Below are 26,395 nucleotides of genomic sequence, written 5' to 3'. Positions count from 1 at the left end.
TGGAAGGCCACGATGTAAAACCAGGAGCACGGAGCACAATGTTCCCTGAAGTTTAAAATGTCACTTCAAAATGTCACTTCAGATCTCAGCATCTGAGTCATTAGCCAGCACTGATGTTCCACTTCAGAAAATTCAAGTCGAAAAGTGAAAATCTTTGACAGCAGCCTCACTGGTGGCATTTCCAGCAAGTTGCATGTCGCTGCTGAAGTTTGCGTCACTTCAGTCAGAGAAGTGAAGCAGAATCAGGTGGAAACCCTGATGCACAGGATGAAGCTTCACTCAGCTCAGTTCAAAAAAACAAAAACCCAAAAGGAAATGTAAAATAAATGATGTGAGCTTCCTGATAAAGAACTTCCAACCATCGCAGGGAATAAACTCTAGTGATTATATATGTAACAGCAAAAAGACACAGCGGCAGGTAATTAGTGACTTCAAGTCACAAGAATTCATTACATGAACGTGTTGATAAGCAGCAGCTGTTAATCTACAGTGTGTGTAAAATTAAAAAAGCAACATAAACCAAAGCTCCTGGATTTATCCGTTAATCTGATGGATCTTTCCCAGGCTCATGGACTCAGATTCATTTTATTTGAGTAATTTTTGCGTCATCCTGCAAACAAACCAACAAACACACAAACGTGAAAACGTGAACCTCCCTGGCAGAAGTAAAAACAGCTGTAAACCTTCAACGAGTTGCCGAAGTGAACCGCTCAAAAATAAGAGCGTGCAAAAGCAGCTCGGCCCAAAACAACTCCGACCTTTGAGGTCACGGAGGCCGGGAGAGGCGGGGAACACCTCGGACAAGTTATCGCCAACAAAGAGACAACCGTGTTCAATTGTACCAAAGTATCCCAGTGCACAACAACATGCACATGAAATCAAAACTCGGTCACTAGAACAAAGAAATGTGCAACAATGCAAATATTGCAAAAGCTCAATAACAGCAGCTGCAGGACTGAGACAGGGATCGAACGGTGAGAGTCCGCAGACGTGAAACTGACGAGCAGCAGGTACTTAGCTTGAGGAAGTGAAGCAGCTCAGTGGTGAAGTCCCACATCTCAGCAAAACCTCCATGGATGAGACTCGTTGTCAGAGGAACCTCCAGCTTCTGGTCTGAGGTCTGAGGTCTGCATCTGAGCTACAGCGAACCTGCAGGGGTTTTAAATCCAGTTAACTCCTTCACTGACTCCAGAACAACACGTTCCACTGTTCGTCTGGTGCAGAGGAGAGCTGCACATGCTGCAGTGTCAGTTAGCACAGTTAGCATGTTAGCAAGGCAGCAGACAGTGAGGAGGCCATCAGCCAGGTCAAACAGCCTGTCCCCGAACAGAGTTTGATTTCAGCTACAGGGAGAACGACTAAATCATGTGTGGAGCTGTTTGTCTGTTGGTACCTCAAAACTTTTATTAGATCGTCTCATCATTTTTATTGTTTTATTTTATTGAAATGTTTGACTGTTTTCATGTAATTATTATTATTATTAAAAACACGAAAAGACATGAAATATCTCAACAACTACGACAAGATAAGATGAGAAAAAATTGTATTTGCGAAAAAATCCAAAATTGACACAGCAGCAAGGAGAAAATGTGAGAAATTAAAATAAGAATCGAACCAGAATCTAAAATAAATAAGGTAAAAATATAAAAACTATATATTTTTTTCTAAATGTGCAATACTAAGATAAAAGTTGTGTAATTGTACAATTTAACAAAAACCCATATTTGATGGTTGACGGCACAGAGGAGCCGTCATCCTGCCGACTGTATGGAAATGAGGAGGTTTGCATTTAATTGCGTTTTCATTTGTGAGAGAACTTTCATTATTCATTCTCAGTCTCACTCTAAAGGTCACGTTCTCTCTCACCCTCAGAACGACGGTGCGCTCGGTTTGAAGTCGTCTGTATTTTTAACGAACACTTGGAGGAGACACAGTTTCTGTGCAGATGGTAAAACATTATTAGTTTGTTTTTTCTTGAATCGTAAAGGTTTATTTTAAATAACGGAGCTGGTGGGGTTAGGGTAGGCTACAGGCTAGTTGATGTGGGTTGGGGGTGAAAGGAAACACCGTGGTGTTGATCTCCTGGAATGCGGCATGCCAGAAAGCTGGCTCGACTGGCACCAAACCAAATGCCTTCAGCCCCCCAACACCACCACCACCACCACTCTCACTCTGTTCTCTCATGAGCGTCATGTCCCCAGTCCAACCCCCCCACCTCATCTCTCTCTCTCTCTCGTCCACAACCCATGAAACAGGAGAGCTGCCATCTCCGCTTCCTCCGACAGGATCAGCGATCACTCTGCCCAGGCCTCCGGACAGACGACATTCCTTCCCCCTGCTGCTGTTGCCGTCCGGCTGTTGCAGCGGGCATCCAGAATAGGTCTCTGACGTCGGCCTGGTTACTAGAATACGCCAATGTCCCGAGAATCAAAGGAACACAGAGGATGGAGACACACACACGCTGTTAAAACACATCATTTATTGATACACACAAAAAACAAGCATCGCTGCTGCCGACACTTTGTTTCTGTCATGACGAGAATCAGACCACCTTGAAAACGTCAGGTTCACCGGGGGCCGTCAAATGCTGGAGTGCACGAGGGGGACGAGGCCGTGGTGCGAACAGTGACCAGACTCTGACCCCGTATGCTAATTGCACAACTGATCAATACAATCAATAGAAAAACAACGACACAGAAGTCAAAGTACCGGAGCCGAGGTCCCGCACAGCTGATAATACATCGATGATTTTAATGTCCACGAGGAGGACACAGGAATCTATGTTGGTGTTATCAAGTTATTGGTGTGACTCCGGTGATATGGTGATGTCGGTCACTCGGTCACTTCGGACTGAAATATCTCCGCCGCTATTGGATGGACTGACATGAAATTTGGCACAGACGTCCGCAGTGCCCACAGGGGACGACTCCTCGTGACACTGACGACCCCCTGACTTTTCATCTCGTGGCATCAGCAGGTCAAGTTTTGGTCAGAACATCAGACCACACACTCTCCGTTCGTAGGAAACTATTTCACAGGGACGATTCCAGAGACTTGAAATCTCACAGATTTACAGATACAGGAGAAACAGGAGGTTTTAAGAATCTGCACTTTGAAAAGTTTGTATGTTTTAGTGATTTACAACAAACCTTTTGGCTCAAACACAAAGGAAAAGTACAAATGCAAACTTTACACTTTGAAAATCTGCCAATTATAACAATTACTGCTGGGGGCTGCAGGCAGATGGATTTCAGGAAGAAGTCATTGCAGTGGACGTGATGTTGGAAAAGGACGTTTCTCAACACTGCGATGTAAAAATACTTCATTATGCTACAGGGTCATTACTCCTGATGCAGTCGAGTGGAGGAAGCCTTTAACTGTGGTAGTCGGTCAAGGTGAGGCCGGTTTGAACTGTTCTCTAAACCCCCGGGCGGTGCAGCAGTGCATCAGATTTCATCGTGTTGACGTTCGGTTGATGTCGCACAAACCCACCGACCAAGACACCACTGTGTGTGTCCTGTCCAAACCTTCAGCTGCAGAGCAGATACCTGGGAAACTCTGCCTGAAGGCTCTTCGTCTTCAGGTCTTCTCTTTGCCTTCGGGCGCTAATTAGCAAATCTTTGTATAAGATGATGAACATAGTAAACATCAGCATGCTTTGTGAGTTAGTATGCCGACATTAGCATTGCTAATCGGACTGCTTTCGGACGAGCACTGAACTCCAGGAGGACGGTGCACGTGTGTTGGTGGAACACGAGAAATCCGTCCAAGACAAGCTACTAAAATTAATCCAAAATCACAAAGAGCGCGGCCTCCTTCAGCGGCCTGTGGCGGTAGGAGGACGTTGCTCGTGAAGGGGTCGTAGATGCAGATTTTCCTTGGACTGGTGTGTCGTCCGACCCCCCCGAGTGTCGACAGGCTGGTTGGAGGTGATGTAGAAGCTCTGTGTTTATCTCACAGCCGGAGACCACGACTTCAACCCAAGACAAAGTGAAAGTTGAGCAAGATGGACACCGAGTGCAGGTGGAGTCCCAGTGAACTGTGTCCAGGCCAGATGATGTGTTTGGACTGGCTCTGAGGGGACGCAGCCAACGCAGGGACAGGAAACTCATCAGGTAACAGGTGTGCAGGGGGAGTTTACATGGGAACCAGGAACTGAAAAGACAGGAAATGTTACGGAATAAAACAGGAAGTGGAAATTGTGTATTGTGTGTTATCGACACTACTGTAAAATCCCTTTGTGGGAATCTTTTAGGACTTAATATGATGCATAAATTTCACGTCCAGATGCATCCAAGAAAAAGGAAAAGATGTTCAGGCCTCGTTTCCTCCCCAGCCTTTCAGAAGGCTGGGGAGGAAACGAGGGAGCGGCTGCTCGGCGGTGGATGGCTCGCCTGTCACTTTGGCTGCGGGTCCATTTGTGTGATTCATGTTGACTGGAGCCCTGCGTTTGTCAGGGGAGGTGTCCGCAGTAAAAGTGCCACAGCCTTCCAGATTGACACTCATTAGTGAGGGGCTGCGGGGCAGAGCGGGCCCGCGGGGGGCAAGAGGGCAGCGAGGAGGGCGAGAGGCCACATCCCACTAAAAATAAATGATCTCTAATGATTGATACAGATAGCAGTGGACTGATAGGGCCGGATGAATCAGGGGGCTTAGGTGGCGGTGGCGGGCAAGACCTCTGGTTGGCAAGCTGTTGTCAGCTCGAACGCAGCTTAAAGCCACCATGTCCTTCTAAACGTGTCTGAACCCCGACACACACACACACACACACACACATGCCGACACCACCTCTGCACCAGCAGACCTCCTCCCCTCTCCCGCTCCCTCACCCCCTTTCACTTGTTGTGTTTGACCACCCCTAGCAGCGCCCCTCTGCCTCCTGCCACTCAAGCCATAGACACAAATACACACACTCACGTTACACACATTGCCCACAAATGCCAGCGCTCGCCCAGGAGCGAGAGAACCAAACAGGGGCGACCGGACCCTGCTGCACTTTCCACGTCTTCACGTCCCCCAGAACAACCGCGTCCGTCACCGTGTTTGTGCATTAGAGCCGCGGCTCAGGTCATTCGTCGCTCATGTCTGGAGCTGCCAATCATTCAATCAATCTCGGCTTCATTACAGTGATTGTAGTATCAAGGCCCCCAGCGTCAAGCTTGCAGGACGTTAAGGAGCAAAAGGGGGCAGGATTATTTTAATACAGCGCTCAGATCAGATTTCCTTCAAAAGTAATTTTCTGCTGCTCGTCAAAGTTCAGGAGCTAACGGGGTCAAAAGTTTTAGTGGACGGTCAGTGGCAAAGTTCTAAAGTTGATCAAATCTGTGGATTAAAAAGTTTAAACCTGTGGGTTAACCAATAAACTGATAGCTAAGCATAGACTGGTCTTTTTTGTCTGGATTTGTGACAGAGACTCATGCAAATCCTTGTCTGAGTTGACGGTACCTGACGGTTCAGGAGGATTTGTGTCCTGATAATTAGGCATTAGAGCGAGAGCGTACGGGGAGCGGCAGCTGTGCCTCCGGATCGACAAAGACAACAGAGCTCGTCACTGGAGGAGAAACGTACTGTAAATCTCCATGGCCCAAATAACTCAATTAGCTCAGCACAGCATCAACAAATAAACTGAAAATAAAGGAAAGCAAAATGTTGCCTTTTTGTTTTATAGCTTGATTCAAAGCTAAAACTTTTCTTTTTATGAAAGTATTTAAATGTGACTCATCCTTTTTATTTCATCATGTAATTCTGTTAATTATTATTGTGTTGTCATGTTCAATTGTTTTATTCTCATATTCACTTAATTGCAAAGTGCAACATAAGTTTATTATTATATTAATAATAATTATTATTATTATTTCAAATTATCCAAAATCTTCTAACAACGTTTATTCACTTATTTGTTTTATTTTCTCTGTAAACTTAAAACAAGGTGAAGTTATAGTAAAGGTTAGCTTAGCATAAATTGGTTTGAGTTCTGGAGAAGGTCACTCTCACTTCCATATTCTCTCTCGTACTCGTACGAAAACACACAAGTCAAATTTGGCAAACATGCAAAGTGCATAAACTCGAATTAGAGACACGACCACACGACCACAACCGCTCATTCACAATTTCACTCGTACGTATAAAATGTGTGTGTGAGGAAACTCAAGCCTTCAACAGTCAGTGACTCTGCACAGTCATCCTCGATTGCTTTTTATACACAACCTGCTTTAAGTTTTTCACTCGTGTGTAATTGAATCCCGCACAGTAGCTCCAGCCGTGCAGCTGACCCCCGGCCCGACCGACCCCCGGCACAGTGCAGCGGGGTCAGCGCGGACCTGACAGGGGCAAAGATTTCTTAATGAAGTCAGAGGGCAGGACAGGGGAACGGCGGCTGAGCTGCGGAGACTGTCTGCATGTGAGCTGGGTGTGTGTATGTGTGTGTGTTGGAAAGTGTGGTGCCTTGTAAGCGAAGCCCGGCGATGTTTTGGGGGCGGTCAGTGTGGCGGGTGGGGGGTGGTCTGCGTTCATGGAGCAGGCCGGAGGAATGCGTGGAAGTGCACAGCTGCCCTGTTTTGTCATGGCAGTGCACTGTGCTGTCTGTCCGAGGAACATAAAGCTGCCAGTGTTGTGTGTTCATGTGCCGGACCTCCCATGAATGAGCACGACCGGCTAGCACGGCTAACGCCAGCGCTCAGTCAGATCCCAGTTTATTTTAGTTTGACTCATCAGTCAAATCTATCAAGTCAAACCAGTGGGAACTAAACGAGGCCTGTGCTCCTCTTTCCACTGGAAGTATGAGTTCCAATTGTTAAAGTAATCACAGTTTTATTTGAACACATGTTGCATCAAGCTGACGGACTGAAAACAGATGATCTGAACAAGAAGCTGGTTTTAAATTAATAATGAAGAATGATACAACATGCCCTGCACACACACACACACACACACACACACACACACACACAATAGAACACAAAACACATAAGGAGTCAGAAAATATAGCTCATGCAATGTTGGGACAGTTGGTATCACTTAATAATAATAATAATAATTTATTGTATTTATATAGCATCTTTCAAATCACAGTTGGTGATTTACAAGTTCAAAATTAAAGACAAACTACAAAAACAAATAAGAATAAAAATTTGATAACTGAGAAAAGACAATGAATCATAATAAACTGATTAAAAGAGCCGCTAAGATCAGAACTAGATGGTGAATAGATAAATGAATAAAAGTAGGAAGATGACGCTGAGGAACCTTCGAAACACTGAGCCTCAAACGTCGTCAATAATCAATTCTAAAATGTGCGAAGCGAGAAGAGAAGCTGAAATCACAGTGAGACGTTCCCTCTCTGAGGATTTATTGATTCAAAGGTTTTTGTGGGACAATAATTGAATCTGTGAAAACTCTGGATAAACAGTCGGATCAAGTTCAAGGGTCACGAGGGATCGTTTCCCCGATTCCCGACGAGGACGGTGCGTTGACCTTGAAACTGAACGACTTGAAGGAGCATCGAGCTCTTCATGATTCTGAGGTGTTTGATATTTTTCACGCCGAAAGGTCACGTATGTGTTGAGCGTCACGTCCGAGACCTGAGGTTCACACGTAGCCTCTCTGCGCTAACCGAGGGTCAGCGAGGGTTCACAGGCCAACCAGAGAGCACATGCTGCACCATTACCCTGCCACCACCACTACACCCCCTCCTCCATCCTCCCACCTTCCAAACAAGCTCCTGGAGAAAGTGGCTGGCGTCTGGGGGTGGGGGGGTGGGGGGGGGTTGTGTCTGTGAACTGTGGAGCTTTTTGTGACGTAAATAAAGGTTCGCGCAGGAAAACGAAGCTGCAGATCCTCGCTTGAACCGTGTTTTCTCTGTGTTTGCTCACCTTGTTGTTTCAGGCCGCCCTGATAAGCGAGGGACACTTTCCGAAAACACGGCTTAATGTCCTTTATGTTGGATTGTCATCTGAGAGCTGGGGGTACAGCTGCAGGTCTAGTGTTGCCCCACGATGGCTGGGGACGTCTGACAGGACAGAAACCCACCCAGCATTGATTACCAGCTAATTATAGGCGAAGGAAGTGGTAGCTTGTTTGTTTCTGGGTTGCTGAGGAATACATTTGCACTTCACCACGAGTTCATGAGCCATCGAGCGTGAATTCCGCTGAGCACTAAGTGTTATCTTCTCTACCTCGCTCCGTCTGGATGTCTCCATTCTCTCTTTCCTCACTTAATTCCACCACCCTCTGCTTTCACAGCCTCTGTGGGTGGTGCCCTGTTTCACACCCCGTGCAGAGGATTTGAATAAACATATGCTGCGTTAATTATGACCCGGTTCCACGGTGCGCCTCAGACAGGAAGGCGTTCTCCAGGAGCCGCGGTGGAGAGTCTGAGCTGCAGGGAAACGTTTACACTGTGATTACGAGAGACGTCCTCACTCCTCGCACCCAAAACACCTGCTCCCAGCAACACCCCCCCACACCCAGACTTCATCACATGAATAAAGTTGTCAATGCCTGTGTAGCACAAGACGTACATGTATGTGGCCGTATAACATGTATGTTTGTCATTTCATTGAACGATTATGTCGTGCAAATACTTACCGGTTCCCTTTATCTGTATTTGTGTAAAACATCACAAAACAAAGTTGCATCACAGGAAAAAAGACCCACAAATAAAAATACATAAAGAAATAATATAAAAACAAATATTACCACAGACAGAAAAGAATACAAAAACAAAAAAATTTAAAAAATATGTTTCTTTGATTCTTTTCTTTTCCATCACTGTTCAGTGATGATCTGTTATTTTAAACTCCTGTCTTTGATTTTGTGTAATTGTATTCGGCCTCATGTTCAACCCACTGTTTCGTCCCTGAGCCGATTACGAGACACATTTGTATTTTCCTGTGGAATTCTATAAAAGTTGTACCTCTTTATTTGAGAACGCAGGTGATAAATCTCCTGTGTGTCTCTATGTGTTGATAACGTCATATTTTTTAATTAGCCGGCTTGTTACGGGCACCACGCGGCTGCCGGAGTGAAATGAATGCCGCGCCTCACCCCGTACATTGGGGTTTGATTTGTGAACTCTGTCAGACATGCTGTGCCCACCCACATCGGCGCAATGTCAAGACAGCAGATATTTATGGCCGAGGGGTTACGCACCCAAAAGGCACAGTTGACTTAAAACATGTGCGAGAAGGAAAACAGAAAATGAACTGCAGTAATTATCATTTTGACGCCAAAAGGAAGTTTGGGTTTCAGACAATCGAGGCTCTAATGGATTTTAAATGACATGGATATTAACAAGCATGAATGGGTCTGAGGTGGAGACCGTGGAGAACGTGGTGAACGTCGTGGTCATGAGTTAGAGCAACATGTTGCCTGCTCAGGTTTCACGTGGGGGGTTGGTGGGTCTTTCCAGTGCAGATTCAGCGGGAACAAGTTGTAAACTAAGAGGTGTCAACCTGAAAACTTTATACCTGCTCCAAAGAGGAAACAGGTCTTTAAAGGACCGGACCAAGAAAAGCAACAAATCGGGGAATTTGAGAAAATGCCTTAAAATAAAGAATATGTTAACAACGATGTGTGTGAGCAGAGAAACTCAAAACTGTCGGTTCAACACTTCAGCTTTTTAAAGATGGTGATGTTCAGCTCTGTAAAACCCACCTGCGAAGTACCGCCCCCTGACCAGGGACTTTTTTACCCAGCACTTTATTTAGCGCCTGGTTCTTAGAGTTGCTCGACAGGCTCCTAAGGTTTGGGGGGAAGTTCCCCTTAACTATCATATATGGTCTTAATTAATCGCATCATATCGTATCTCAGCTTTGTTTTCAGTTTTGTAAACTACAGACTGTTTTGTGGGAAAGTCTCCGATGAACATTTCTCAATCCAGCGATGTGAATATTAACTGAGGCCTCCGACCTTTATCTGCCGGAGCTTACACTCGTCACCGCTGCCACGCTGCTGCCTGATTGGAAAACTGCGTGAATACCAATGCGTCCATGAGATGTTTGTTCTCTGTTCACCAGCTGATCTGCAGTTGAGTCTGTCTCTGCTGGTGATGAGCAGGAAGTGTACGCTGGATGTTTCCTCCAAAAACAGCTGCTTGGTGCCACGTGAGCAGGGAGAGTGAAACAAAACAGAAAGCATTCGCTTCACAACGAACCGAAACTTCGTACAAAGCTGCAAGTCGAGTTCATCACCACCGACACCAAAGGGTGTTCAACCAAACTTGGTGGAAAGATTAAATCTGAGCCTGTGAGGATTAAATGTGGGTTTAGATCTTGGATTGAGATTAGTACCCACTTTCCTTCAGGGTAAAAAATTAAGCATTATCACACCACTTCTGTTTTTCTTTTATATTTACAGACCATCGTGTGTAGGGTTGTTGAGCCCTGGAGGACGTGTGAGTTTCATTCGGACATTACTACTTTCCCCGATTCAAACATCAGGAGCAGAGTTCAAACACTTCATCTGAGGCCTTCACTGTCGGCCAGGAATCCGAAGTGTCATTAATTACAGCCTGAATTAAACTGGACTCAGAGCTCAGTTATCACCGCCACCTCTTCCCTCTCACAAAACCTCGTCTCTTTCACGCGAGCGTTCTGTTAATGAAGACGTGTTAAGACGTCGGCTGATGTTCCCGTCCCTCACGTCTAAATCTGTCAGCCACAGAAGCGGAGTTCGAGCCAACCGCACTTGTTTTTATTACATTATTTTACAACCATCAAGGTTTTACATCCGTGTCCAGTTGCAGAGCGGCTCCACTCGTCACACGAGGGATATTATAATTCACTATTTATATCCCCTGCTCGCTCAGATTGACTTACATATATTATACAGTTTGGCTGCAGAGTTTTCATTTCTGAGGAATCAGAGGATGAAATTTTGCGAGTTCTGCTTCAGGCCTGTGCACACGGGAGCCACCTGACCTGCTGCTAACACACCGCCGGGGGAGCATGAACGCTGATTGAGCTTCACAAGGTGATGGCCCGAGGCTCCGACAGGAAGCAGCGACAGCCGCGCGGAGGAAGCGGTGGCTCTGGCCTGGTTGGGCAGAGGGGGCTGAGAGGGGAAGTTGGTGGGGTGGACACACGCCTGGCTGACCACGGCGGCCCGGGTGTCGCTCACACCGTGGCCCTCTCGCCACCCGTGTCAACACTGATGACTTCAGCGTGTGCCCTTGTGAGCTCACCTTGCTAGAAGAGACACAGGAAGTGGGATTAGAGCGGTGACAGTGGCGAGGGGGAGAACCGTGTCATACCTGCACTTGGGGGGTGATGGGGGTGGGTCGTCTATTAATGTGCGTGTTCACACACACACACACACGCAGCTGCTAATACCTCAGGGTTATCTCTTTCATCTGTGTTTGTGAAGCAGATCCTCCGTCCACGCGGGCTGAGCAGCGACATCCCAACAATCCACTGAGAGGCCTCAGAGAGCGGGCCATGCTAATGCTAACAGACGATCGACTCGGGATTGGTTACGAGATGTGTGACATCATGATTTGACTCGGGCCGAAACTTCACCCGACGCTCTCCGATGTGATTCAGCCGCAAACTCCACGAAGGTCAAACATTATCCGCGGCTTCATTCAGAGAGAGAGAGATTGTTTTATGATGAGAAACAGGTCGTGACTTCTCATGAAGGAACAATCCACCTCCACTGAACCCGAACATGACAACACAAACATGAATATTATCAAAAAGTTATAAATCTGAACGTCATGAGGGCTCACCCTCTCCTGAACCTGTTTGAGTTTCAGTTAAAAAACGTATTTACAGAAAGATAAGTTAAGTTTTCTTCTCTGAAACATGTTTATAAAACACATTTATTCTGAACTGCAGCCGTTCTACATTCAGTCCTGACCTCAGCCAGAGGTTTTGTCCTCGGGGTATATTTGGACGTAAAGTGAAACTTTGTAGTTTTTCGGATGTTTCATGATTCAAATGAGAAAAGAAAATGAAATATGAAAATAAATGTAATAATAGGCCACACTGCGAAAATAGACGTGTTTGACATGAGTTTGGAGCAATTCGATATTTTAAGCTCTGAAAGAAAAACAGTGGACTGATAATACAAATCACACTTCTTTAAAAAAAAAAAAATTTAATTAACAAAAGAATGACCCGAGCCCTGATGGCACATATTTAATATTTAAAGGTCCAGTGTGTAAGATTTAGGTGGAAAGGAAATTTAATGTAGAATAATCCTCATGATGTTTTCACTTTAGTTCATTTCATCTAAATTCTCTGAATTGTAGTTTTCTTTACCCCCGAAAAGACCCTTTATATTCAAATACTTTATATTTAAATACTTTATAGTTACATTGAGGGGACCCTCTCGACGGAGGCCGCCATGTTTTTTTTTTTACATTAGTCCAGACTGGACAAACTAAACACCTTTTTTATGACAATTAAAGTTTACCACAGGTTCTTCTTCATGTTTGAAGGAGAGGGTGAGGGGAGGGGTGTTTATTAGATATCACTAAATTCTTCACACTGAACCTTTAATGTGTAAAACACACAAAGTGTGAATAATTGGTTAAAGTTAAATTATGAAATTATTATATGATATGACATTATATGTATTATAAGATATATTACTATCTCTTCATCAAATATAGTTTATGAGTATAATTTAAAAAAAACACATTTATCCCAATATTAATTATTCATATTCACAGATTATAACGAAAATGAACAAAATATTCCGGATGAGAACTTTGTGGTTTTTAATTTTCAGTTAATGTTTTAATATTTTTTAAGAAACAAGCTTATTTCTAATGATCCCCATTCAAACCATCCCCCCTGAAATCTGTGAAATGTGAAGTCGTTGTGTCGCAGTGTGGTTTGTGTTGCTCTGATAATGCAGGGGATGGCTCTTTCATATCTGGAGCCTATCACGTCCCGACCCTGCACCAGACACTCCTCCATAATATGAGCACTTACTAAATGTATATATCACAGGTTAAAACGGAGCCTGTGTTTGAGTCACTGTCGAGACTCTGCACGTCACAAAAAGAACAAGTCACCGGCTCGGCTCATAAAAACGTTTGAGGATCGATTCTTTGTGCCAATAAGAGTCTAGATGTTTTTACAGCCTCTCAACACATTTTAAAGTTTGTGCCATGTGCGCGCGCTCCGGTCTTTGGTGAGGCTGCGCTCTTCTCTGATGTTTTTTTTTTAATTGTACATGATCTTTATTAACTGGACGCAGGAGCGGAGACCTATGACTTTACGCACAGACCCGGAGCGGAGCTGCAAATGGGCGGCATAGGTGGCAACCTCTACCTCAGCATGTTGAATGTGGCTGAAACGCAAACTTTCGGAAAGAACGCCGACATCAGCAGTCACCTCCACCGCGGCAGCAAGGATCTAGCCGACTTAAAGATGGGGATTCAGGACGCGAGGTTTTTCTACCCGGACTCGGTTCCAAGCGGGCAGGACGCTCTGGCGCTGCCGTACCACCCGGAGCAGGCGATGGGAGGGTACGGAGCGCAGCCCGGCAGGTTTTACGCACAGACCCTGAGCAGCTGCCCGTACGGCGGCGTGCGATCTCCGCCGAGGAGCGGAGCCGGGGAGGGTTACATCCCGGCGGCAGGGGACGGGTTTCCTGCGGGAGGTAAAGACGTGTTCTCACCATCTCCGGAGAATTACCACGGCGGCTTTCAGCACGGCTACCAGCGGCCGCCTCTCTACCCTTTACCTGGGCTACAGGTGAGCGGCAAGACTCAGGCTCTGCTCAATAACTATCCGCTCTGGGCCAAGTTCCACAAGTTCCAAACCGAGATGATAATCACCAAACAGGGGAGGTAAGTCTGAGAGGCAGCTCCGAAACATCTCGTTTATTTTCTCCCAGCAGTAAATTAGGCTTCTTATGGTCGTGACCTCTGTAATGGTCAGATTTCGGTTTGGAAAAGACGCAAATTACGCACGAGTGTAACTTTGGTGCACCTCACTTTTCCGTTTACGCGCCACCTGTTTTTATCTGAACCTCTACATTAAAATAACCTCTCACAGTTATATTAAATATCTCTTCACACGTGTGTCCTGCTGCCTGCTGGCGATGAACAGAGAGAGGGTTAATTCATCTTTTAGCTCCTGTTTACGGTGAATATTCGCAGACATCACACACACGTCAGGTCAGGTGACGGAGGTGTTGGCAGGTTTGGGGTGAGATTGAAGTTGAGATGATGAACCTCACGTTTAAACTCTAACACGTTTCACGAGTTCAGGTCGAATCCGGAGGTTTTTACGCACAATTGTTCAGAGGGATTTAATTACGTCATTAAAATCAGAAACAGGCCTTTTTGTGTTCTTGATTTTTTTTTTTTTTTTTTTAAACTCTCCATTAATTTTCTTCTAGAATTAAAACTGAATCTAAATTTTTGCTTTTGTCAAAAGTCGCAGAGGGAAATGATGAAGAGGAGTAAAAATGATCTGCAGGTCGAGCTGCTGTAAAACATGTTGACACCTCAGGCTTGACCCCTGCGATCCCCGGGCTGTCCTCGGGTTAACACAGCGCGCGTGAAACGGTGGAAACGGTGGAAATGAATTCCAGGTTCGAATGACACTTTTACGCATTTTTAAAATTCTAATAAAAATTCTAACCCGCGAGAAAACAAGAAGCGATTTTTTTAAACGAGGCGTTAAAAGTCTGAAACCAACATTTCTTTGTGATTAAACGTGTGAAATCAACAATAATAGCGAAACTGAAATATTTAAAAAATTGATAATAATAATAATGATATGATGTATGAGGTCACAGAAGGGGAGCCCCTCACCCGGCAGTGTGCGAGAGGAGGGGGGGACGCACGGGTCACCGAGCATTGAGACGCAGCCATCACGTCCATGAGGATTAATTCTCCAAAACGCGACACTTGTGTTCGACAGAAGGTTCCAGGCCTCGAGTTTCTCATGACGCGGATCTCACATAATAACGCACTGATATTCATTTTAACGTCAGGCTGTCGGGACACGCCATTTATTAATTAACTGAGAATTAGAATTAATCTCATGATTCCACATCCTGTCTTTTAAACTGATTTTTTAGATTATTTTTTTTTAAAAACTGGTGGATGATCAGATTTAAAACGAGAATTTAAATTTCAAGTCATAAGAAATATCCCCCCCCCCCCCCCTTGACCTGAATCTTTTCTTTCTGGATGACTGTAGCTACAACTGTTGTCACAGTCATTTTGAGTTCAGTCAATTCCCTTTATTATTTTATTTAAATTCAGAAATTATTCTCCATTAGGTTAATTTATTTGAGATGGAAAGGCGTTCCCGTCTTTTAACTGAGTCAAGTGCTAATTTGTTTTTTTTTTAAAACCAATTTTTTCCATCTGCCTTCAAAGCAAAGAGGAGGTGACACTTAAACACACACTTGCTAGACATGTTCTGCCGACACCAGTAAATACTAAACCCACAATAATAACAGCATCAGTGCAATGGGGATGGAGGTGTCATCCTTCCACATGTAAGAAAAAGCTCATTCTCATGTTGCACAAAAACCACAAACCTCATATTACACAATCTTCAAATCGTCCCGATGAAAACGTTCGGTCCCTAAGCGACGTGCAGAACCAGCACAATAAGTGACGAAGGAGCCAAATAACAGACTTTCTGCAGTGCAACAAAAACTCCTGCAAAGATTTCTGGGGGAGTTCAGAGGGAGATGGATTTTCAATATCAGAGGCCGAACCCTTCTTAAATTTTCATCTCGGTTTCAGAACTCCTGCAGTAATTTTACAGTGTTTTTTGGAGAGACGTGTGAGGCTGTGCAATGTTCATCAAAACCCTGGTTTCTGTGCGGTGAAAGAAAGCGCGGAGTAAAGCAGAGAAGGGTCAAACACCGCGGAGCCTTTAGATGGCCACGCTGAGAGGCTGAGGCATCTTTGAAGTTCAGGAAGGAAGAGACTAGATTCTCCTTTTTTCTGCTGCTCTCTTCAGCCTGCACCAGCCCGACAGATCTCTCAGAAGCTCTGCTCTCGTACCACACCTGGGCTTTGAAATCTGCAGACGTTTTCACAGTCTGCAGCAAAGGAAGCAGGGGGCAAATTCATCTGCACCTCTCATGAGCTAAATTCAGATCATCACACCGGCTGATGCCACTCGAGGCCCTGAGACTCAGAGGTCACGGAGGCCGCACGGCTGACGTCGACCTGAGATGTCGAGTGAATTAACGTTAAATTAAAAAAAACACACACCGAGGTTTACATCTGCACGATACTGAGATGTTGCTGGTGAAGTTCAGGTTGACCGTAGAGGATTTGTGTTTTAGGAAGGAGATAGGAGTGACTGAGCCGAGCTGAACGTCAGAGGAATCATGCATCATGAGTCCAAACACTATCTTCCATCAGTCTGATCTTTTAATCCAAGTTTCCTGATTGGAATAAGAGTCGAGTTACCCCCAAAAAAACAAGTCACGGGCTTCTGACCGAGGAGTGTTCCTGCTTCTTCCTCTTATAAAATGTTTATTAGTGCATCAAATGAAATCTAAATAATTTTATTCTAATCATAAACTCATTTCTTGCCAAAGTAGGAAGGCCTGCACCACATTCTGGAAAATATCACATCATCGAGGAAATTAGAGTGGGTGTGTCTGCAGACGTCTCACCAAACGTGTCAGAGAACTTTTTCATGACTTTAGTTGAAGACGCTGCCTTCAGGGATGTTTGGACGTTTTGAGCATTAACTCTCACTCTGTGTCTGAAAGCAGAAGTGGGATTATTTCAAGGTTTTGACAGTATGACCTGTCACTTCCTGTTCAGCTGCCTATGCAGCTTTTCACAGAAACATCGAGTGCCAATATTCTCTGATGGCTACACCAGTGCTTCCTCTTATAATAAGTGAGTGGCAAAGTTGGTCGCTTTTTCAGCCACAGGTAATATTTCACTGGTTTCTCTCCACATTGGTTTTTTTTTTTTCAAAAGGTTGACAGGATTAGAAAAACACGCCGCTAATCGAATCACTGTATTTTTGTTTACCGACAACAAATACGACAACTTTAACAAAGTTGTGTGTCTGATATCTCATTCCTCGGAGCCACAGAGCTCCATCGTTGTGGAAAGTCTGTTAAAAACACACCAGTGCTGCGGTGGGGGACACGTTCCTTCATCATGATAACCACACACTGTGGATTCATTTCACTCCATCCCACAAACAAACAATCAAATGTGCAGCTGGAAATGATCCTTACTGCACCATCGACTCCAGTTTGAGAAATGTTTGGTAGAAACTGAAGTGCCGACCTGTTGGAGCCTCTTTTAATTTATTAATCAACATATTTGAGACCAGTTTTAAATATTTATGTCGTCACTATAGGAAGAAATGGCCTCGAGGGGTCATAAACAACAGGGACGTGAATTAAATCTTGGTTTTGGTTTCTTAATAAGGTTCGATGATGATAAAGATGAATGAATCGGCATCAGATGATGCGACTCTGCTGCACAATTGAAATCTCAACATCTCCAGTGGCTGAATTTCTCTGAAACACGTCAACCCAGAAGCCTCAGCGGCTGCGTGTTAAGGAATGTCCGTGTCCGGCAGCAGCTGTAGACTGGCATGTTTTCGTCATAGATGATCAAGCGTACACACGGTGACAAAAACTGGACCTGAGCTCCTGTCCGGATGAATCAGCCGGTGCACTCATGCGGAAAAGTCCTCTCCCTGGTGAATATCCAGCTCCTCTCCAGCCTCTGCCTCCCATCCCCAGGACAAACCCCCCCCCCCCCCCCACTCCTCCTCTTCCTCTCCGTCACTCCACCTTCTGCTCTTTCCTTCTCCACCTCCCCAACATGCACTCATTTTATTAGGATTTTTTTCTTTTCTTCTAAATGTCACCACCACCGGTTGAGTCTCTGTATTACTGGTCGGTTCACCACACTCGCCTGTTTGTCAGTGGAGAGTCTTCAGTTATGAGTGTTTGTGTGCGTACACACCTGGATCAGGCTGAGGGGGCACAGGCCGCTCGTCATGACTGTCAGGTTTCAGTTGAATCAGAGGAGCACGGTGGCAGGTTGGTCAGGGAGCGTGTCTGGTGGGCTGCAGAGCTGCCGGTTTGATTCCCTCTAGAAGTCCATGAATGTGTTGGCCTGCTGTAAGAGGAGCAGAGCAGAGCTGTCGGAAATAAAGAGTGGCAGAGAGCAGCAAAGCTACTGTACCACCACCACTACCTGCAGGTGTTGTTTCTGTGAACTCTGTACATGAAGCCCAAACACCCCCACATGCAAATACTCCTCTGTTGTGTTTTCTATGGTTTCCCCTCTGTCAGCGAGTAATGATTTCCTATAAAGAGCTCCAGTGTGAGTGAATCGACAATATCAGTGAAGCAAAAACACAAGAACTCCTCATCTACTCTCTCTCCCACAGCGTCGGTGGTTTAATCCACCGCTGAACAGCCGAGTTTCTGTTTTCACTTGTATTAAAACGGTGCAGTGGAAGAAGAGCCCCGTCACCTGTTCTGTGAGAGCCACTAAAGAGCTGCTGCAGCGATTGTGTTTCACGGAGAATTATGATTGATTGTTAAACCGGACTCGCCATGTAGCCAGAAAGACCCAACTGGGACCGCTCACTGGAGGGGTTTAATCTTACCACTGTGTGTGTGTGTGTGTGTGTGTGTGTGTGTGTGTGTGTGTGTGTGTGTGTGTGTGTGTGTGTGTGTGTGTGTGTTCTCAGTCCACAAGCATTAAGAGCCATCATTCAAAGTCACAAAGCAGAATGTTCAGTATTTGTGAAAGTGGATTCTTCCTCTTCGCACAGAATCGCAGAGGGTCGGACTTTTTTTGAAGCTTTTTGCAAAACACGATCTTGATGAACGAACGTTTTGAGGCCTGACGGTCGTTGCAGCCTGATTGAATCTGAGGGACGGTGGGTGGGGCCTCGGCGGAGGTCGCAGTAGAAAACATCACAGAGTCCGTCCCTGCACTCAAAATGTCCTGAATGCAGGAACCCTGCAAAATATCTTGGACATTTTTATGGAGTGTTAATATCTCAGGGGGGGACTGGAGCCAATCCAAGCTCACACTGGGCAAGAGACGGGGAAAAACCTGGATAGGTCACTGGACTAACAGACTAACAGACAGACTAACAGACAGACTAACAGACAGACTAACAGACAGACTAACAGAGGTTATAAAACTCTGGGCACTTGAGCTTCTACCTGCCGCTCAAACAGAAGGAAATGATGCACTCTAGACTATTTTCAGCTGCGGTTTAATTCACATTAGTTGCAGCAGGATGCCTGCAGCAGTGAGGCTCGTCGTCGTCATGTTCTAATAGATTGTGGACAACAGCAGAGCTCTGGGGCTCGTAATGAGAGATATGTAGAAATTGATTTAATCTTTAAATCGGTGTCAAAGCAAAAGCTGCAGTGTAAAAACTTTACATGCAAAAAAAATATGAAGATTATAAGATATGATTACGCTGCATTGACACATGCATGTGCAGAGATCGTCCCTCTTCAGTGAGGTCGGGCCCTGCAGGTTCCCTCAGCAGAGGCCTCACACGAATTGTCTCACTTTGCTTTCGCACGTTTTTACACCACTACGTGACCAAACTGCTCGAGGGGGGGAAACGCTGAATTTAAAATGAGATGAGTTCACATCCAGACGAGGGGATAGGTTACTGCAGTTTACCTAAACATCGCACTTCCAATGCACAAACACACACACACACACACACACACACACACACACACACACACACACAAGCGTCTTTTATCTGAAAAGGCTTTATCACCCCAAAGAATCTCTTTATGAGTAAAGGTTGTTTTTGGCAAAGGGAACCGTGCATTAGAGTATTTACAGCTGTGGTCACACCAGATCTGATCTCTCTCCTCCACCCACAACACAACGTTTCAGAAAAGAAAGAAGAGGGCGTTTCTGAGAAAAATAAAACGAGTATTGTTTTCCTCATTTTAAAACACTCTGTTATTCCACACTGATGTTTTTTTTTTCTTTACTTCGAAATCAGCTTTGGTTCGTTTGCATTGAAACAAAACATTCGACGTGAAAACACTCGAGCTGCAGAGCTGCTGCAGACAGGATGTGTGTTATAAACTCAGCTTTCACATCGAACCAGCGTGGGGGTGCAGGGTGTGTTTGCTCGTGCATGTGCTGTTGTCCAGCGTCAAACATGTCGCCCTGATTCGTAGACACCGACTACACTCCAGTGACCTCACACAGACCCACAATGCAGTGCAGAGAAACAAGCTTAAGCTGCTTTTCCGACAGTTCACCAAACTCCGGAGAATCTCTGGACATTTTTGTCTCTGGACCTTCTGAGGAGACTCCGCACCATCCACCAACATTTCAAACAGACGCAAAAAAAAACGAAAACAAATAAACGCTCTCAGCCAATCAGGAGCGAGATTGTTTTGTCATGTGCTTGAAAATGAAAAGACCGATTTAAGAATGATAATAATATAATAAAACAATAATTCTTCTCTCTACGCCGTCTGTCCCAGTGTGTTCAGTGTCCATGTCTTACACGTGTGCGTCCCCCTGCCTCCCTGGGTCGTGGCGTTCACTGGGTCCTGACCTCCTGGTTACCCCGACTAACTGAGGCCCCCTGTGATCATTTGACGCTCCCGCAATCAGGGGCAGCTCCTGGGAGCATCTTTTATTAAGAGCAGCATCAAATATTCAACCACACTCTCCCCCTGTTCCAGTCGTCCCCTCCGTCCCTGATGCATCACTCCATAGTCTTAATGAGGTCCAAACAGGAAGCACCTCCCCGTCTCTCAACAACACGCATCTTTAAATGTCCCCCATCACGTCCTCACTCCCAGCTGAACCATTACGAGTACAAACGAGGACAAAGGAGTTAAATGATTTAAAGGAGAGCGTCGTGACTGACGGAATATGAGAGTGGATTTCTTTCATCACTTCAACTGTCTCAAGGCAGAACAGAGGCCGAGAACAGGCCATCAAGATTTCATATCATAAAATACTTGGCTCAAATATTTATATTTATAATTATTATTAATATTTGTGCTTTTAAATACATTTTGACTGTTTGACTTCAAATGAAGTAAAAATGTCTGTAAGCTTCTCACATCATCTGTATTTTCCAAAAATAATTAAATATCCCAAAAAAAACGTGTTTCTCTTCGTGTGTGTCGTCAGGAGGATGTTTCCCTTCCTGAGCTTCAACATCAGAGCTCTGGAGTCGTCGGCCCACTACAACGTCTACGTGGACGTGGTTCTGGCAGATCAGCACCACTGGAGGTACCAGGGCGGCAAGTGGGTCCAGTGTGGGAAAGCAGAGGGCAACATGCCAGGTACAGTTTACTCATTAATAATATTATATAATATTGGAACATAATGAATATGTTGGACTTTTTGAAGAGGTCATCTGTTTCTGCTGATATTTATTATTTCACCAATATAATTTTGGTCGTAAATCAAATCCTCATGTTTCTTTAATTATATATGTTTTTATGTTTTTCTTTCAAGATTAAATTACCTTAGATTCAACGTCCAAAGAAAATCATGTATTTGGAATTTTCCTATTTTGTTTTACAAATGAAAACTGTTGGAAATACGGATCTGAACCATTTAAAACTCTTTTGATGTTGTTTCCTGCCTCCTTCATATTTTCAAAGCATTAATTTATCAAACCCAGTACATTAGATATCAGTAAAGGGGAAATAGATATAAGAACATCTTGGGTTTTCTTCCTGTCAGCACATAAACAGTATTAATTGTTTTTTTAAGACATTGAAAAACAGATTTTTTTCTCTATTTGAAACTAACATTAGCATTTATGGGATTATCGAGAGGAAAAACCTCTTTTAGGGCAAAAACTAATTTTTATACAAATTATATAACTTCGGATAATTTCATTTTTATTTTTCAAGTCACCATTTTGTGAGTGACTGATGATACTATATAAATAAATAAATATTATATTATGTAAATGGGGCTCGGGCTGTTTTCACACGTGCAAACACACGTCCTCCGCTCATTAGGGACGTAGAATTTTCTGAAATGAATATATTAGCAGCAGTGTTGCACCATGAGGAGTTGAAGTTACTGGTATTGTTCCTTAACAAGGGGATTTATTGCTATTTAATATTTATTCTTGATTTATTTTGGGGGTTTCATTTCTGAGTACAAGCCGTACACAGCCGATGATGTATTTCTGCGTGTTTATGACAGAAACACTAGAATAGAATAGACGTTTCATGGAAAATTGGACCAGAATGACTCTGTTGCGCCTCTCGGAGCTCAAAAGCTCAAACTGGCTGAACAGAGGATGGAAGACGCTGCTCGTCCTCTCGGGAAAGAGTTTGGTTTGGGGGTTTCCTGGTTGTTTGAATCATCGCTTACAACCCTTGAAAGTGAAAATAATGTGACAGGGATTATTTGAATTTTCTGAATATCAGTCACGAGCTGGAGGATTCTCGGTCGTGTGTGTGTGTGGCTCATGATGCGTTTGTGCAACTGCAGGAAACAGGATGTACATGCACCCGGACTCTCCCAACACCGGAGCCCACTGGATGAGACAAGAGGTGTCGTTCAGCAAACTGAAGCTCACCAACAACAAGGGCAGCACCAACAATGTGGCTCAGGTACCGTCCTCCATTTCACGAGAAAACATCACGTGTGTTTTGTGGACTGATATTTATGAGCGTGTGAAAGTAAATAAAATAAATAAAAATCTGGATTTAGTGAATTTAAACGTGGTTTCAACTGTTGGGCCTTGGTGGAGGTATGAGCTCGATGTAGCATCCGTCCACGAAGATTCGTGTAAATCCGTTCTGTAACTTTTGCGTTTTCATGATCACATACAGACAAAACAAACAGAGCCATAACCTCCAATTCTCCCCGATCCCTCCTCTCCTCTCCAGATGATTGTGCTCCAGTCGCTCCACAAGTACCAGCCTCGTCTTCACATCGTGGAGGTGAAGGAGGACGGCTCGGAGGAACCCTTCCTCTCGGCCAAAGCTCAGACCTTCGTCTTCCCGGAGACCCAGTTCATCGCTGTCACTGCCTATCAGAACGCAGACGTAAGTCGCCTCGAGAACCGAGAAGAAAGAACTTCAACCTCAGCCCGGTCTTAACGACAGCGTCTATAAAATCCTCTCAATCAGCTCTAGAGCTCAATGATTAATGCCGGAGCCGTGTTTCAGATGGAAGCTGTGGTTTATGCATGCGTGTATGAAAAATGCATACATGCTCATTTACATTCCTACTGTAAGTGTCCGCCTGCGTTACTATAGCGAGGCCGGGTTTAACTGAGAGTCACCTCTCCCCAGCTGACCTGGGGACTGTGGCTCCGCTGCCAGCCTCATGTATATCCTCAACAGCTGCTCAAATACACTGAGCAAGAGTCGGTGTGCGCCAAGGAAACACACACGCACACCGTTTTGTGTTTATTCTGTCTGTTCATGTAGTGTGTGTGTGTGTGTGTGTATGTGTGTGTGCCCACTCTCTGCTCCATCAACAGCAGAAGAAACCTCACGTTATCTCTATTAATTATTAGTCACTGACCTCCTCTCTTGCCGCTCTTGTTTCTCGTATCATCGCTCACTGCTTCTTCCCTGTTCCCCGCACAGATCACTCAGCTGAAAATAGACCACAACCCCTTCGCTAAAGGTTTCCGCGACAATTATGACACGTAAGTAATATTTTAAAAATAAAGAGGACACAGCTTCTGTAAAAGGGGAAACAACTGTGAATGTAATACTTAGTTTTCCATGAATAGTGAGAATGTGTGACGCTGGACATCTGCTCATCAGTACTGGAGATGAAACGTCTGCTGAGCTGAAGATGCTGCAGTGAGAGAGAGGGTGTGAGGGGCCGTGGGATGTTTGAGAGATAGTTTGAGGTTTGGACAGGAAATAACAACTTCTTCTTTTCCTCCTCTTCTCACATGCTTTTCTCCCCCCCACCTATAGGCTGTACGCTCCTCCAGACCCTGACCGGCTCACCCCCTCCCCCACAGAGAGCCAGCATCTGCTGCCAGGGAGCTGCTACCCCCAGGGCTACCTCTCTGAGCAGTACATGAGCCCCCTGCCGCAGAGCCGCTTCTTCAGCCGCGAGTCCATCAGCATGGGCCAGCAGCACAAGGACCCGTCCTCCAGCCCCGGGCCTCACAGCTGCTGGTACCTGCCGCCTCAGCAGGGTGTGGCGCCCAACCGGCTCGACTTCACTTCCTCCTACGAAGGGGACTTTTCCGGAAACAGTTTCTACAAGCCCTTCCCCTTGCAGGCCTCGGCTCACCACGCCCTAAGCTACTACCCAGAACACCCTTTTGCGTCCACCAGCGTTTCCGTATCAGGAGCCACCTCGGCGGGTTGGAGCACCAGCCGGCCCACCCCTCAGTACCTCAGTCACCCCAGCAAACATGGTCTGGGCTGGTTTAGACCCGTGTCATCTTCCTCCTCGTCCTCATCATCCTCCATGTCGCCCGGCAACCCCAGGCTGCACCCTCCCTCGCTCCTCGAGCCCCTGCAGCCGCCCCTGCTGCAGGACAAGCCCAAAGACAGTGTGGGAGTGGTGGGTGAGGAGACGTGGCTCGACGCTCCCTCTGTGAAATCAGCAGACTCTGCAGACTCGGGCCTCTTCGAGGGCGGCGCGGGGGACAACAAGAAGAGGCGGGTGTCGCCCTACACATCCAGCACTGAAAACTCCCCACCTCCGCGCAGCGGGGACGTCGGCGAGAAGGACAGCAACAGCAATGCAGACTACTATGGCTATTACGCCCACTGAAGGCCTCGCACGCCGTCTCTGTCAGCGTCCTCCCACACTGTGGTGCAGACAGATACCAGAACCACACAACAGAACATCCACATGTCACATCAGCAGAGTGTGGACAGCCTCTCTGTGAAGTTCCCTCTCAAAGTGTCAGACGATCACAGGAGCAACTTTCAAGGTTGCCGTCAAACTCGGCGTTGATCAGGAGCGGATGTGACTGGGACGCTGCCCTAGAGTCACATAAAGACCCCACAGACGTTCAGTGCAGACCTTTGACTTGAGCCTTTGAAACATCTGGAGATTTAAGAAAGAAAAAAAAAAAAAAAGATCTGCATATCTACTTGCTGACAGACGCCTGCAGGGACTGTCTGTTCTTTCTGCGTCAAACACTCTCTCCGTCTCTTTTCCTCTGTCTCGTCTCGTTCTTCTCACCTCAACCATTCACACATACTCTGAACTCGCTCACGTTCATTTCCCCCCCCCCCCCCCCCCCCCCCGATGATCACTGAGAGCAGAAATCACCTTTAACCCACACGTTCAAGTCTTCTCTCGTTCGCTGCAGCGCCCACTAGTGGCGAGAGGGGGGCGTCGCAGGCTGACGATGCAGATTGTCTAATGTGGGGGCGGGGGCGGGGTAGAGAGTTTAGAAAACGCTCGCTCGGAAGTGAGGACGCTAATCTGTCTCAACCCTGCGAGGACAATCTGTTGCTTGTGTGTTAGGTACAGTTCAACATGTCTCACACGTTCACATGGAAACGACTCGAGCTTCCTACTTATGAAAATAAACACATGCAAGAGTTTGTATATTCAAAGTTTCTCTGAGTTACTGATCTGAGATGATAGTTTACATTTACAGCAACAAGCTGCTCATCGAGGAACCTGCAGGGAAAAGACAGAAATCATCAAATCCATGTCCGGTTCACGGAGGTTGAGAATATTTTTGATCGCTGATGATCTTTACTCATTCATGACTGAGCTGAACCTCAATATCAGATGTTCACAGAGTTTGTCTTAACTTTACTTGATCGGAGGCTCAGTGACTCATCGGTACATTCATTTGACGATTGACAAAAAAAAGGTCTGCAAATATCGAATGACGGTCTCAGTCATTTTGAAAACGCCTCAGATCTGACATGTCAGTAACGTGATTCTCTTCTGGAAGGTTCTTCGCACAAAACGACTCTTTTGACGTTGGGCCATGGGAAGAAACAAGGATTATAATATAATCACTTTCTGACGTTTCATAAACAAAATGATCAGTTGAGCAATAAAATAGAAGATTAATTGTTATCAACCACCAACAACATCCAACTTAGGTGTTTCCAAAGTTTCTCTCGATGCTCATCTCTGGCTGGAGTTGCCTCGTTGTCATGGAGATTATTAAGTTATTATCTGTAAACTGACCTTTGTGAAACGATAAACACATGAACGTGAGTTTTAATTAGTGACACAGAAACATTTAATTTTTGTTTGTTTATATGAAAACTCGACAGGACGCTTACAAATTTACAACGAATCGAACAAAACGTATGAAAAAGGAGAGAGAGTTCAAACCCAGTTTACTTTCTCACCTACATTCAGCCACACACCACGAGATCGTCATGGCAGAGCCGCAGCCCTGCGCTGCCGTCGGTCGATGTGAAAACGCTCCTGTCACCACACAGATAAAGCTCGGGATCAATAAGAGCATCGATAGAATCA

The 26,395-nt window shown here is 45.4% G+C and overlaps 1 protein-coding gene and 1 long non-coding RNA gene across 2 annotated transcripts; one reads left to right on the top strand and one right to left on the bottom strand.

Annotated features, from left to right (window-relative positions):
* Window positions 1–2,461: 2,461 nt before the first annotated feature.
* On the bottom strand, window positions 2,462–21,094 carry LOC138406018 (uncharacterized). The gene is made up of 2 exons (XR_011239682.1): window positions 17,933–21,094; window positions 2,462–4,155 (listed from the first exon to the last, which is right to left on the bottom strand). It is a non-coding gene; the product is annotated as an uncharacterized lncRNA (long non-coding RNA).
* Window positions 12,947–25,506, top strand: tbx21 (T-box transcription factor 21). Its single transcript, XM_020110114.2, has 6 exons — window positions 12,947–13,801; window positions 21,119–21,273; window positions 22,445–22,566; window positions 22,846–23,004; window positions 23,554–23,615; window positions 23,896–25,506. Exons 1-6 carry the CDS (start codon window positions 13,254–13,256, stop codon window positions 24,707–24,709), a joined length of 1,860 nt encoding a protein of 619 aa, XP_019965673.1. The 5' UTR covers window positions 12,947–13,253; the 3' UTR covers window positions 24,710–25,506.
* Window positions 25,507–26,395: the final 889 nt, after the last annotated feature.

This window comes from Paralichthys olivaceus, chromosome 21 (assembly GCF_024713975.1).
Source record: "Paralichthys olivaceus isolate ysfri-2021 chromosome 21, ASM2471397v2, whole genome shotgun sequence".
NCBI classification, from domain to species: domain Eukaryota; kingdom Metazoa; phylum Chordata; class Actinopteri; order Pleuronectiformes; family Paralichthyidae; genus Paralichthys; species Paralichthys olivaceus.
The sequence above is the reverse complement of the archived record's forward strand: the minus strand, read 5'-3'. Positions and strand labels throughout refer to the sequence as shown.